Raw genomic sequence first — 15,697 nt, forward strand, 5'->3', positions numbered from 1 at the left:
AAGTTGTGAAATGTAGATTCAGGAAACGGTGAAAGATACTGGGTTACCTTTTGTTATATTATCAGCAGTGAAATGCAACCAAATCCAGAGAGCTCCACGGAGGTGTATATAGTAAGTGGGTGGAGCTTTGTGCTGTCAAATATTTACCTAGGAGAGTAGCTGAGTTAGAGCAGGATAAGATCCGGGTCTTGATGCTTCTGTTTCACTGCAGCAAGATTATTGCTTGGGCAATGGATTTTCATACACTATACAAATATATCTATCAGCTTTGCCTCACGATGCAGGTAGGAGAAGGTTTGCCTTCATCAATAATTCACTAATACACTGGTTCCTTCTTGTGTAGTCTTCTCAGGAAAATGTATGCTTGTCTTCTGTCACATACAGGTTGTTTGGGGTTTAGATGAGGTGAAAATCCTGAATCCTCCAGAGGAGGCTTTGCCAGACCATCTTTTGCAAGTACTCTACTCTTGTGATGAACCTGCTACAGTACAGCTGGACTGTGTTGTATCCTTTGAAACTGGCACCATAAGCACATTTCTGCTAAGACAGTGGAACTGTGTCCCAGGTGTCAATAAAATAAGGACTGTGAAGCTGAATCTGCCAGACTGGTTGGTGTATCAACCTGATGGGATTGTTCCAGACTCTCAGTGGGTGCTGAGTTGTATCCTTCGAGCCTCAGTCAGACACACTGGATATGATGATACTGAGAAGTCTGTCAGAGCTCAACATGTGGCAAATTTGAAACCTAAGCCCTACTTAAGTCGACGTGTCAAACAACATCAGCTCTGTATTGCCTGGGGCACACAAATGCTCCAGCTAACTAAACAGTTTATCCAGAAACAGTGTGCCTTGGAACAAGGTGAGGTTGGAGAAGTACGAGTAAAAGTTAACTCTATATGAAGTTAAAGTGAAGCTATGAAAAAAAAACATTCTCTCACCGTATTTGACAGCAATATTCTGTGAATCTTAAAGATTTCAGAGAAAGATGAAAAAACTCACACAGTCCTCGTTTTTTAAACTTTGCAATAACCATGCTAAATTGTAGGCTTCCAAATTTCATTTAGAAACGCTGCATTTGCTGTCTTCAATCTATGCTTCAACTGGAGAAAGCTTTGGTATCACAAAGACACTGAATCCCCACAGGAATGAGGTTCTGGAGTATTTACGTGTTAAAGCCATCTCTTTCCCATGGTATGATAGACTGTTTACAGTATATCTGCTAGTTTTCCATTCTGTCATTGAAGTTACCATTTAAGGTCATTTAAACAAGTCTTTTTTTATGGGGGGGTTTCTAGGTGTACGCTTTCCATCTGGATATTTGTAACCAGACACTGCCAGGAAGCCTTGTGTGGCGTGTTTCATCATATAAATTCCCAAAATAGTTATATCACACCAGCAATACTCCTCACAAAGTCAGGTATAGTTAATTTTTCTTACATATTCTATTTATCGCATTATCTTGACTTCCATAAGGCTCATCTTCATTCACATTAAACACAGGTCACCTACACATCCAGATGAATGGAGAGTCTCAGGAATCCTCTGCATTTCTCTCTTCATTCAAGGTCCCTTTAAATGTGTGGTGCAATCTTATTGTGATGGTGCAAGGTAGAACAGTAAGTAGTCTTTTGTTGACACAGCATACCGTTTATCATGCACATCATCATCATAATGAAAAAAACATGCTCATTGTCATTGCATCTCAGGTGGCTGTCAATATGGTATGCTTGGATAACAACCAGAGAACAGTTAAAACTTCTGAATATATGTAAGTCTATTTCTAATGTGACATCATGATTCAGTTTTTACCCAGAGGAAGAAAATGCATTTGAGGTGTACTATAACACTATGTGCTCTTCTGCTGTATAACATGCTTTACAGGTTTAGATTTATTATCATGTTTGATGACACAGAGGGATATTTTGTGATTGGAGGAGGGAAGTATATACCAGGAGTGAAAGGCTATTTTGGACCAGTGATATACCACCGGAACCGAATAGTGTCTGACATTATGGTACTTCTAGTAATACTGTACTTACTTAATACTTGTAGCTACATCCAACTCAACTGTTCACTGTGTTCAAGTCTGATTATATCTTTCTTTTTCAGTCTGAGTTTTATGTTCCAGATGTTATACAGAATTTAAATCTCACCAGGTGGCTGCAGACTTGTGAAGAATTTAGCTTTGACATGAATGTCAAGATCAGTGGCTATTCAATCAAGATCCAGCAGAGGACAGAAGCCGGTAATACCAGCAGTAGGGTTTACTTACACTAGATGGTGCAAAAAATAACTTTTCAAATAATGACACTGTGAGTAATGTGTTTGTGCTGCTTTTCTTCAGAAACTTGCTCTCATGCTTTCCATAAGTGGGTGGTAAAACACAGACAAACATCAAATCCACAGTGTGCATCGTGGGAAGCAGCTGCTCCTCGCAGAAGACATGCCGCTAAACTGGCCAAATTATTAGTTTTAAAACATGGTGAGAGATGAAGTATAATATTTTCAATTGCCAGGGCATTTTAAAATATAATGCGGTCTGAATTAATGATGCTTTTCTGCAGTTGTAATAGCTGCTGTTTTGGATTCTGCATGTCATTAAACACATTAAAGTTCAATTTGTTCCTTGCAGAAGGAAGAGCAGTTGGCCTGCATGATTTGGGCAGAGCACTATACTCCTTATCACTCCATAAGCTGGGCAAAGCGAGAAGCACGGAAGTGGTCAGCAAAGTATTATCACTGCTTCTCCAAGCTGGCTGTCTAGCTGATACCCGAGCTCTGCACATGTCATCTGTGCTCTACAGTACTGGCCTAGGAGTCCAGAAAGAGCCTTTTAAGGTCTGTTTTATCAGGTCATTTATAGTTTAATTAGTTATTTGTTTTTTAAAAGCTTTTTTTCAATATATTCTCACATGTTTAAATGTATGATGCAGGCTTGGCTCCTTGGCCTGCTGGGTGCCCAAAAGGGTGATCGATTGGCATTGCTGCATCTTGGGCACCTGCACCACCTTGGACTGCATGGTCAGCCCAAGGATCATGATCTGGCCTATGCCTATTATGCTAACATTGCTCAACAGACAACTATAGACCGTCACAATCCCTCACCACAGCAGGTTTGGAAACCATTGTTTTTTTCTATATAAATAATTTTTTTATACAATGTATGACCTGCTTTACCAATACATTTAGATTACTTTTTATCATGGCTACAGTTTTTCGATTTCTGTCCTCAATAAATGTATCTTTGTTTCTTCAGTTCATAAAAAAGCAGCAGTATAATGAAAGCGGAATTATTACAGTGATCAAAATTAGTTAACATTTAATTTAAAGCAAATTTATTTTTGAACCTTAGCATTTGTCTCCTCTTTTTTTTTCTCCTTTTTAGACAACAGTTGAGGCTATTTTTGTGAACGATGAAAAGATGTTGAATATCCAGACCAATGAAAACCACCACATCTTTCAATGGCTCAAACATCAGGCCCGGAGGGGAGCAACTGAGGCTGAGGTAGTCTACTGACTTTGTTGTTGCCCTTTTGTTTCAAGTATGCTTCTCACATTTCATCAAGCCAAAGACTGAGTTAACAGGTTTGTCACAAGACTAACTGCTGATATAACTGTTGGTATAATTGTTCTTCCACAAAGACAAAAGCAGAAGTAAAATCACTGATGTTCATTAGCAAGAACTACAGAGGCTACAGAGGTGGAGCATGGGCAAAGGAAACTCTGCTGGTGTTGATCTGCATCACTTTTTTTTTTTAAAACTCGACTCCTGGGGGGATTTCAACATTTAGATTTTAGTAATACTTTGAAAATTTTCTTACAGCAAGCTATTGCCCGCATGCTATTCTGGGGCCAGCAAGGAGTGACTCCAAACATCCTGAAGGCTGTGAGACACTATGAAAGGGGAGCTGTCCAGTGGGAGGATCCAGTGTCAATGTATGACTATGGGATAGTACTTCTGCAGGTCAGATTTGTGTTTGATATGCAATATGGAACAACATTGACAAATATCTTAATCTAAAGCATTTTCCTTCCACCTGTGTTAACATTTAGTCACATCTACTTGTAATATATGAATGTTTCTCTCTGTAGGGACATGGAGTGGAAAAGAACATTCCAAAAGCTGTCACATTCCTAAAGAAAGCAATGGATAAGGTGGCTAAATGTTAAAAACTTCTTTATGATGTATTTGTTATCTATGCTGTAACATCTGGAGTCCACTTTAAGTTTGCATCTCATTCTGGTTCTCAAAATAATCGGTCCTACAGGGTCATGTTCCTGCAATAAATGCCTTGGCTTGGTACTATGAGCACTTTGAGAAGGACTACAAACAGGCCATACAGCTATGGGAACAGGCCGATCTCCTCATGTGTCCAGAAGCAGCTTTCAATCTTGGTGTGATTTACTCACAGGGCCTTTATCCAGGAAAACCTGCCAACCAGGTAAGCTCAACCGTAACATCATCATCCACTGTAACGTATATTTCATGGGTCCTGTAAGTGGTAATAACAAATATATCTTATAATATAACAAATTTATCTGTCCTACAGTATATAGCCTATAAGTACTATCTGAAGTCTGCAGAGAGAGGAAATATCAGGGGAGGGATTCTGATTGCTGACATTTGGACCACTGGGATGCCTGGCTTTGTCAACAGACATCCATCCGACGCCGTTTTGTCAGCAACTTACTTTTTTATTTATTTTAATTCACATGCATTTCTATTTGTCTCTTAACCAGAATGTATTCTTAACTTACTGCAGGTGGGTAAAGTGGGCAGCGGAGCACAACGGATACTTGGGCAGCATCTTACACAAAGCTTTGGATGCCTATCTCAAGAACGACGTGTAAAGTCTTTCTCTAGTCACAGTTGCCAAAATCCTGATCAGATCACTAGAATGCAATTACAGCTATTTCATCTTCTGACTTCGCTACAGGTTCACATCACTATTATATTACATGATGACTGCTGAAGCAGGATATGCAGTTGCACAGTTTAATGTGGCGTACCTGTGTGAACAAAATTCGGTAAGTAACAGAAATGTAAATCTGAAATGTGCCTCTATTAGCCTAAATGTTATTGTCACTTTCCTGCTTACTTCAGCTCTCCCTCTTTATTTACTACTTTTATGTCAATAGGGAGGTTTTCTGGATCCTGATTATGCATCAGACTGTATGTGGAGATATTACAACATTACGATCCAAAGTCAAAATCCTAACACTTATGGTAAGTCACTAACTTTAAATGCAACAGAACAGTTGCAGACTTGTGCACTTACTATACCTGATTTGATCTCGAAATCTGTTTTCGCCCCAGCTTTTATTAGGATGGGCGACTTGTTTTACGAGAGGCATGGTAACAGGCAGAAAAACTTGTTTTCTGCAGCACAGATGTACACACTGGCAGCACTAAGGAACAATCCCCAGGTTTACCTGCTTTTACATTACACCTTTGCTATGTTTTTGTATATATTGTGTGCGTTTGTTTATGTTTTAGTAAGTCATACCTGTCATTTTCCACAGGGATGGTATAATTTAGGTGTCCTTGGTGAAGAAGGTTACAAGCTGCCACTGTCTATACTGATTAAACTTGGCATCTCAGAGTTATACCTGGCAGACAAGGAATTGCTTCTAAATGCCCTGTACAAAAGGTTTGTTTGAATACTGTCTGTATTAAAAATGCAGCTTACTGCACGTACGTATATGCAACAAAAAAATCTATATTTCTTTCCAAAAGATGCAGAGACTCGGAAGATGCAGACTCATTCTTTCCTTGCAGCCTTGCCCTCTTCAGTGTATACGTACAGACATTTCAAAAGCACTATAGCGCTGCTATTAAGGTAAGTGTAATATCCATATCTACAACAAATCAGTGACCAACATAAGATTTAACAACCCAAAATTAGGTTCAAACACAATATGTCATAACTGAAGTACTCAGTGTCTTTAAATTATCATTCTTTGTGTAGCCTGTAACATGTTTCTATCATTATACAATATAATGACATTCACACTGATAAGAAGTCATCAAATTTTAAAACTTGAAAATATTAAAATCTAAATCTATTAGGTAATGTGGTGTAGTATAATATTTATCTATCAAATTAATATTAATACTGCTTCAATCTGAATTTTGTGTTCCTGTTCCTTTTATTTCCCACAGTTCTGCACTGCTCTTGCTGTGGTTGCAGCTCCAACAGTGTTTTTAATCATCCGTGGTATGTTCAGGAGACGCTTGTCTCTCCACTAGAACCAAGGTTGTTGTGACACTTGCCTGCAAACAAACTGAAGGACTATGTGGAAAAATCAACCTTCATTAGCACAGAAACACCACAGTAGTTTACCTATTGGTTACTTGGGACAACTGTACGGAGCAAAGCTGACATAAAAATGAATGTATTTTTTGTATATGTCTGTGTCTGTAATCTGTTTACTGCTGTTAAAAAGACTCGCTTTTATTTTATTTTTTAATTGAATAAATCATAAAGATTGCTGTTTCCTCTGTTGATTATTTCATCTTGGTTCATTTGTGAGTGAATGACCAGATGGTCAGATGGTCAACTCCACCATCACCACTTTATACTGCATCATGAGAAACACATATCTTATAGTTCAAAATTAATATTTGGATTTATATAAAGTAAACAAACTAAACACATTTGTTTAAAAGCATTAATAATATCCACAGCCCTGCCACTTTCTGGTTTAAATGTAATATTATATGTATGTACACTCAACAAAAATATAAACGCAACACCTTTGTTACTGCTCCCATTCCCCATGGGATGGACGTAGAGACCTAAAATTCATTCCAGATACACAATATAACCATCCCTCCCAAACAGTGGTCACAAATCAGTCCAAATGTGTGGTAGTGGGCACATCTGCTATATTGAGATAATCCATCCCACCTCACAGGTGTGCCACATCAGGATGCTGATCTGACATCATGAGTAGTGCACAGGTGTACCTCAGACTGCCCACAACAAAAGGCCACCCTGGAATGTGCAGTTTTGTCTCACAGCAAAATGCCACAGATGCCACAAGCAATGAGGGAGCGTGCAATTGGCATGCTGACAGCAGGAATGTCAACCAGATCTGTCGCCCGTGCATTGAATGTTCATTTCTCAACCATAAGCCGTCTCCACAGGCGTTTCAGAGAATATGGCAGCACATCCAACCGGCCTCACAACCGCAGACCTCGTGTAACCACACCAGCCCAGGACCTCCACATCCAGCAGGTTCACCTCCAAGATCGTCTGAGACCAGCCACCCAGACAGCTGCTGGAACAATTGGTTTGCACAACCAAACAATTTCTGCACAAACTGTCAGAAACCGTCTCAGGGACGCTCAACTGCATGCCCGTCGTCCTCATCGGGGTCTTGACCTGACTCCAGCTCGTCGCCGTAACAGACTTGTGTGGGCAAATGCTCACATTCGATGGTGTCTGGCACGTTGGAGAGGTGTGCGCTTCACGGATGAATCATGGTTCACATTGTTCAGGGCAGATGGCAGCTGAGAATGTCCCAGTTCTTGCATGGCCAGCATACTCACCGGACATGTCACCCATTGAGCATGTTCGGGATGTGCTTGACCGGCGTATACGACAGCGTGTACCAGTTCCCACGAATATCCAACAACCTCGCACAGCCATTGAAGTGGAGTGGACCAACATTCCACAGGCCACAACTGACAATCTGATAGACTCCATGCGACGATGTGTTGCACTGAGGCAAATGGTGGTCACACCAGATACTGACCGGTTCTGGGTCCCCAGACCCCCAATAGCGCAAAAAACTGCACATTCCAGGGTGGCCTTTTGTTGTGGGCAGTCTGAGGTACACCTGTGCACTACTCATGATGTCAGATCAGCATCCTGATGTGGCACACCTGTGAGGTGGGATGGATTATCTCAATATAGCAGATGTGCCCACTACCACACATTTGGACTGATTTGTGACCACTGTTTGGGAGGGATGGTCATATTGTGTATCTGGAATGAATTTTAGGTCTCTACGTCCATCCCATGGGGAATGGGAGCAGTAACAAAGGTGTTGCGTTTATATTTTTGTTGAGTGTATGTGTGTGTATATATACAGTAACACAATGCTGCTTACAAACAGAAAACAATCCAGAGAATTTCTATAGCAATTCATATTCTAATAATCAGAGTTAAACAAGTAGTCACTGACAACTCTCCTCAGAACAAATTAGTTCAGCCACATCTTAATTCCCCTGGTTCTATTTTGGGGAATAATTTGGCATTTGTTGGGGGGGGGTGATGATGGTATGACAAATGTTTAGTTAATTAATTTTACGATAACATTGCATCCTTTGATATTGAAATATAAAAAGAAAATTGTATTTTTTTTTATTTTTCATCGCTCAAATAAGCGTCACACTCGCGGAAGCCGGTATACCCGCCGAAACGCCGTGCATTTATCGAGACTTTCAACCCCAGATAGGCCAATTATGGATCTTCGGATCCACATTATGTCAGCAGCTGTTCTCCACCGTGAACTATGTTAAAAACAAACACCGCTCACGCCTCATAGATGATAGCTTACAGTCCTGCGTAAAGATGAAAGTGACTTCGTACAGCCCCGATTTGCAGACGCTGTGCGCAGAGGTTCAGGAGCAGAAGTTCCATTGAAAACATATCACGGCAGACCCGCTGCTTTTCAGCATCTCTTTATTTACCACTTTTCATACACGGTTGCTGCACGCATACAGCCAGCTATAGTTTTTCAGCTCACAGCCCGACAACACAACAGCAGAGAGAGCACAGACTTTAAGGCGGCGAGGCGTGATTGCGGGTGCCGCTCAGGTGCGTCCGACTCCCATGCAGCGGAGCTGCAGACCACGCCCCGCCACACACATTAACCAGGTAAAATACATATTTAGGCAAAATTTTGCAAATATCTATTTTTCATTTTTTAGCAGCATAGTGCTTCTTTTCCAATTACTTTTTAAAAGTCAGGTCAAGGCTCCAAAAGCCCAAAGGCGATATAAGGGGGGCGGCTCACAACAGTTTTTGTTTGCTACATGGATCATTTTAGTTCAGCTGGGTGTCTTTCCTTTTGTTATATTTCTTTAAGAGTTCAAAATGTGTTAATTACATAAATAAAATATAATTTTCTCATTAGCACTTCATGGATTTAATAAGCAACACACTTTAGTTGTTCACACAAAACATAAAGGTAAAAACAATATATACAGTGTTGTCTTCATTTTTTTTCTCTCACTTGTTATTTATTCAAATGTCTTTGATGTGAATTTTTCCCTCGCTGTCTTTATTTCCTTCTTTTTTTTTTCTTTTTTTTCTTTTTTTAAATTTTTAGTGTTATCTTCATTTTAGACGTCAAAAATGTTTTGGGGCTCCCAGTGTTTTCTTCTGCGTGGAAACCGGGTCCAAATGGCTCTTTGGGTGTTAAAGGTTGCAGACCCCTGGGCTAAGGGATTTGACCGGACAGGCTGAGCTATGTTGTTTTAAGCTAGCATTACCCAAGAAGTTAGCCAATGTTATTGGCTACTCTTAGCTCCAGAAACAAAGGAATCTTTTTCCCCCTTTTTTCCCCACATTGCAAAGCATAATAACATTATGACTGTTGCAATGTCGAACCTGTTGAATTAATTATTGGATAGGTCAATGCAAGCTTTTTCAGTTAGTTTTTTTTAGCTACATTTTTATAGTATTTCTCCAGCTAAGTGCAAGAAAACTTACATTTAAACCGGGTTAAAATAGACTTGAAAAAACAACAGAATTGTCTTAACTCTTCATTGGATGGATTCAACAAAGTGGTGGAAACATTGCTCGGAGATTTTGGTCCTTGTTGAAATGATAGCATTACACAATTACTGCATATTTGTCATCTACATAATTGTGATGCCACCACATCCCAAAGGTGCTCTATTAGACTGAGCCCTGGTAACTGTAGAGGCAATTTGAGTACAGTGAAAGTAGTACCTACCATATAAATGTTACAGCCTTTAAAAAGACTCATCAGCTTTTTTCCAATCGTCTGTTGTCCAGTTTTGGTGAATCTGTGTGAATTGTAGCCACTCCTGTAAGCCATCAGCTTTAAGGTTTGACAAGTTGTGTGTTCAGAGATGTTCTACATTTGTTGTAGCAAGTGGTTGCTTAAGTTTCTGGTACCTCCCTGTCACCTTGAAACAGTCTGGCTATACTTCTGTGAACCCCTGCATCAACAATTCAGAGATCCATCCAACATCCAGAGGAGCTGCCATTCACTGGATGGTTTTTCTTTTTCGGACCGTTCTCTGTTAACATTAGAGATGATTGTGTGATATAATCCGGTCATTTTGACCATGTCTACATGACTACACTGAGTTGCAGACATGTAATTGGCTCACAAAATATTTGTGTTGACAAACATTTGAACAAGTGCACCTAATAAAGTGCCTGATAATATAGTGTCTGTATTTGTGCATCATAGGCAAATACCCCAACTAAGTACAATAATTTGACAGCATGAAAACAAAAAGTAACAATTATTTATTCACTCATGAATGTACACTGAATGTACCTTAAATTTCAGTTGAAATGCCGCTTCGTGGTGTTGGAGATTTTTTTTTTCATTTACTGGTGATGGAGGCTATGACTAATGTACCTATTGGACAGCAGCTTGCAGTCAGCAGGGAGACTGACCTTCAGCCTCCAGACCTGGATTCAAGTCCGTGCATCAGCTTATGTTTTTGAGAAAGTTCCAAAATTCTTAAAACCTGGAGCGTTTCTATTATCCAGGTGACCTCTGTTCTTACCACAGTGCTGAAAAGGGCAATGACGTGGTTACAGAGGGTTGACAAATTAATGTCATCACCTCACTGATAATGACGTGAACCCTAAAGTAATACATCAGAATTACAAACACTGCCAAAATGGTTGGTTAAATTACAGGAGCCTGTCTGTCAGTTTAATATATGTCTCAAATTCCCAATACTACCCTGAACAATAGCTGTATTATACTGTGTGAGACATTAACCTCTCCAATTGAGCTGTGTAACAGACAGAGGCAGAATGGGTAGTTGGACAAGTGCTTTTGAAATGTAGAGATGGATTTTGTGCTGTGTATTGCTTACATTATAAGAGAGTGGTGAGTTCTGTACTTATATTAGTGATGATAACTATTTTGGCATGATTTGATAAACCTCTAAATGGTGAACTGCCTGTTATCATTTTTAATTTATTCTAATTTTACTGGGTCTAGTAATTTAACGGTTGACATATATGCCAGTAACAAAGAGAAATATACATGAGAAAAGCCAGTGATGTCTGAATAGTTGGTCTCACTTGTTCTTCCACTATTTTTTGCTGCTCTGATATATTACCACTATTTCACGGCCATTTTTATCTTGCTTCTTTTGATTTAGGACAGGGACTGTTATACAAAGCATATCTGTTTTTGTTCCCCTTACTGTGACTTTAATATGTTTTCAATTACTTTGTACAAAGAGAGGTTATAGGGTACGCTGTCCAAGCTTCAATAAGGTTCTGCAATCATTGTAATTTAAGTGCACCATAGCCAGGCTTGTGATTTGAAGCTCAAAAGCTGAAATGTGGAGAGAAGTTGAATAGAAAAGGAAACGCCAGCACTTGGGGAATTTGAAATCAAATTAGTGCAACTCTGCAGCTTTTACTTTGTGCATGCTGGTTTACAATGAATGCAGCTCCTGACAATCTACATGATCAATGCAATCTGTCTCGCTTTTTCTTTTCTTCTTTTTCCCATCCACTGGTTTTGATCTCCTTTTTCTCTTTTTTTCATTTTTCCCATCTGTTTCTCTCCCTCTGTGTTTGCAGAGGTTATTTGGCTGGTGCAAGGAAAGAGAGCTGTGGCAGTTGAGTGTGTACAGATAAGGCGAAGGGAAGAAAGTCATTCAGGCGGTGAGCTTCACTCATTTGTGGGATATACAACTGAAAGGCTACACAGAGGTGCAGACACTGTGAAGGTACTGTGTTTGTTAGTGTGTGTGTATGTGGTTGTGTGTCTATTGTATTTGGGGACGAGTGTAAAGTAGTACTAACTGCAGCACTTGTGGGCATTTTTAATCATTTCTTGTTTGCAGCACTGAAGACTTTTAGTTGGATTGAAGCTTTCCTTTTCAGAGACTTAAAAAGTTAGTTTTAAGTTCAAAGGAACATGTGTGGTATTTGTCAACTGTCATTATTTTTTAAGCTAAGTCTCCACATAACTGTCTTCAAGGATATCTGCTGTCTTTTCATTTTGGGTCTTCAGCTAAAAAGCTGTCTTTTCACTTTTGGTTAATATTCTGTTATTTAATCTTACTCTTACAAGTTAGGGTTATTATGGAACATTGGTATACCGAAGCTATAGTACTGTGTGCTCAGTATAATTAACTATAGCCTTGAAATATTTTATTTCCTTTAAAAATGCGATTCTGGACTAAAATCATATTATTGTATTATTTATTCATTTTTCCTATTTCTGCTCAAATCTTAAGCAAAATAGTGATATGTTTATGAGTCACTACGTTTTTCCATGTTAGAAATTATATGCCATAATCAGTGGGCCATAGATATCATAATGTAAGTGGTGTGATAAAAGCTATTTGAAAATTTGCAGCACACTCATTTTCTGGTAATTGTGGGGATCAGAGGAACTATAAAGAAAACACTGATCAAGCATCTTAGTGCACCAATAAGGCCTTCTTTCTAATGTGGAGATATATTGAACGAAAGCCAGCGACAATATTTAAAATGTCTTGGAGGACTTTTTAAAACCACTGATGAGTTTTTTCTACTTACATTTACATGTAAGAAAGAACATTTATCCACAAACTTTGTAATGCTGAAATTTATTAAGTAAGTTGAAATTTAGTGTTATCTTCCAGTTCACACACAGGATGCAAATCTCAAGCATGGATTGGAGCTGTCACTTGAGAAAACGAAAAACAGAGGAAATCAGTTTAGGCTTAAGGGAAAGAAAGTTGATGCTCACAAAGTAAGAGATGGATAAACAAAGCTATCACGACATTTTCAAGTGTCAAGAACTATAGTGAGAAATATCATCAAGAAATTCACACAGTGCAGAACATGCCTGCCAGAGCAAACATTTCAAAGACTCTAGTCTTGTTTGAAAGAAAACTAGTGAGAGATGTGTCTTAAGACCCCAGTACAACTGGCAGCACATGAGTGAATCGCTCAGGCAAGTCGGGAATTGTGGTATAAAAGAAGACAATCAAAAGAACCCTACACAAGAATGGATTCCGAAGTTGCAGTGCAAGAAAAAATTCCACTTCTGCACAAGAAAAAACCTGCAAGCTAGACTGAAGTATCCTAAGGACAATCTGGATGGAGAATCTGCATCCAGATTGTCTGACCAAGTGCATCCCTCGGTCAGATACGATGAAGCTAGAGCTAGAGCTCTTTGGCCATAAAGACTTGAAGCCCATTGAAAATCTGTAAGTTGAACTGAAGACCAAGCTCCATGCCAGCAGACCATCAAATCTGGAGGAGCTTGAGAGATTTCCCAAGGAAGAATGGGCGGATTGCTCAGGAGATGTGTGTGAGACTTGTTGAAAACTTAAAAATAAATCACTGCAGGCTGTTATCAAAAGCATGTTATCACACTTTGGATAACAGCATCAGTTAGCTGATGCTAACTGACTGTTAGCATCAGTGGGTTTAATAATTTTAACCCTGGTAGTTCTTGTTTTTTGTGAAATAATTTTATTTTTGCTTGGAAAGTAAAACAATGTAAGGATCCAAAATAAAACTAGGATGTTTGGAAAAGCTGTGTTTAAAAAAAATCCTTGCTCTATTTAACAGCACTTAGGAAATATTTGAGGAAAGAAATTTCATTTCATAGGGAATCCTAGCTAATTCTTCCTTAGCTGTACTATATGTTGCAACTTTTCTAATCCTGGCACAAGAAGACAAAAAGAACGTTCTCGTTCTTTTTCTGGATTTCTGTGAGGGAAATGAGACTTTTCCAACCCAGAAAACACACTAGTGAACATCAGAAAACACACTAGTGAACATCAGAATATGAAATTCAGAAAAAAAGAAAAAAAAATCTGCAGGTTTACTTGTGTTTATTTTTCTTGCTGACTTTCTCAGGAAGCATTGAAAACTGACTCCTTGCAGAACTTAGCAATTAGGTGAGAGTAAGTTCTCTTTTGTCAAATATGTTGTGTATGTGTATTATTACAACGTATAGGAGTTTAGGTTTCAATTATATATAACCCTATAATAGTCACAACTCTGACTATTACAAGTTGTAATTACATTAAATGTTCAGTTCTCCATTGTGGTTTTTGTATGTTGGATTAAGCAATACTCTACCAGACTGATGTGTTGTAATGGATGGTGATCAAGATTGTCTTCATATTGTTTAGTATTTGCAAGTCTTTTTTTTTTTTTTTTGTCTAATTATGAAATGGAGCCAAATCATCTTTTTCTTCAGTGTCAAGATTTGAATAAATGAGTGCATAAAAGTGTTAGGGTATTGATTTTATTCTTCCTTTGAAAGCTCGTTGTTAAATGTCAGAATGAATGATAGCACTTAGTATACCTTGCCAGATAGTGTCCATGAGTTATTAAAGTGGGAAGATGGAGCTTTGCCCACATTTTACTTCACTTCATTGCTTAGTGAAGATAGAATATGTGTCTTTGCAGATATAAACACAGTTATGAGTATGCATCGTTTAATTAAGAGCAAGTAATAATAAGTATTTAATAGTGGTTATATACCGCCCAACCTCAGCTTTATTATGTATTTATTAACACATTAATAAATCTTACACAGCCAAGTAAGTTGCAGATTATCATTTGAAGTGTCTGCTATGATCAATTATGATTATTATTGTTATTGTCTTGTACTACTGTTGTCTTTTCAAGTAACTTAGAGGTACTGCTGGATTGAAATGTTTAATCATTTCCTGATGGTCTTACATTTCGAAAGCACATTTTGTTTGTTTCAGATTTCACATTATTTTTATGTATATATTTCTGAATGTCTTAATTCATCAAACTCTACATTTTATTAAAGGTAAACTGATAGATTTTATCTGACTTAGAACAATTGTACAAGTATAAACCTATATTAATACTGTGCACCCGTGTATTATGGGCACCTTCATCCTGCAGCTGTTGTTTGTCCTGAACTGATTTTTGTACCATAAGTTAATTTCAGCTGTAATATTGTTATATTTTTCCAGGTATCAGAAGGTACCATGGTCACAAGAAGCTTCAGTACTGCAGGATGCAGAGCTCTCACAGTGTGTGTAGCGCTTTCCCACTTCAAACTTCCTCTCATTTTCTGTGGTCACTTCCTGGGTGTCCATGGTCAAGGTAAGAAAACCCCCCCAAATTAAACTCTGTTTCTACTACACTGTGCTATGAGGCAGGAAACATGAAAAGGACCAGCTTTTATTTATAGTTCAGGACCACTGTAATCAGAAGAACATCGGTGTTTCCATATACAATCATTTATATTTCTTAGTAAGGCCCTAGTGAGGCCTTTCCTGCCCTTCGACTTGCATATATCAAAAGCATAGGGAAGCATGGGAAGCATGGGAAGAACTCACCTCTCTCACACTTTCTGCTTCAATTGATATCAAATTTGTTATTTATAAAGTATCAATTGTTCTCTGGTTCCAGGTGGATGTGTTTTATTTTGCATTGTATTGTTGGAAGGTCATTTTCACTTGAAT

At 38.6% G+C, this 15,697-nt stretch overlaps 1 protein-coding gene across 1 annotated transcript; it reads left to right on the forward strand.

Moving 5' to 3' along the window:
• The first annotated feature begins 181 nt into the window (after positions 1–181).
• On the forward strand, positions 182–6,447 carry LOC308401101 (protein sel-1 homolog 3). Its single transcript, XM_080889162.1, has 23 exons — positions 182–284; positions 385–859; positions 1,065–1,191; positions 1,296–1,417; positions 1,501–1,616; positions 1,707–1,768; positions 1,882–2,014; positions 2,110–2,245; positions 2,345–2,482; positions 2,633–2,838; positions 2,934–3,113; positions 3,386–3,505; positions 3,824–3,964; positions 4,093–4,155; positions 4,269–4,442; positions 4,551–4,678; positions 4,764–4,847; positions 4,938–5,028; positions 5,140–5,227; positions 5,318–5,427; positions 5,524–5,651; positions 5,738–5,840; positions 6,164–6,447. Exons 1-23 carry the CDS (start codon positions 192–194, stop codon positions 6,248–6,250), a joined length of 3,105 nt encoding a protein of 1,034 aa, XP_080745288.1. The 5' UTR covers positions 182–191; the 3' UTR covers positions 6,251–6,447.
• Positions 6,448–15,697: the final 9,250 nt, after the last annotated feature.

The sequence above is a fragment of the Rhamphochromis sp. 'chilingali' genome (genome assembly GCF_963969265.1).
Source record: "Rhamphochromis sp. 'chilingali' genome assembly, chromosome: 8".
NCBI lineage: Eukaryota > Metazoa > Chordata > Actinopteri > Cichliformes > Cichlidae > Rhamphochromis > Rhamphochromis sp. 'chilingali'.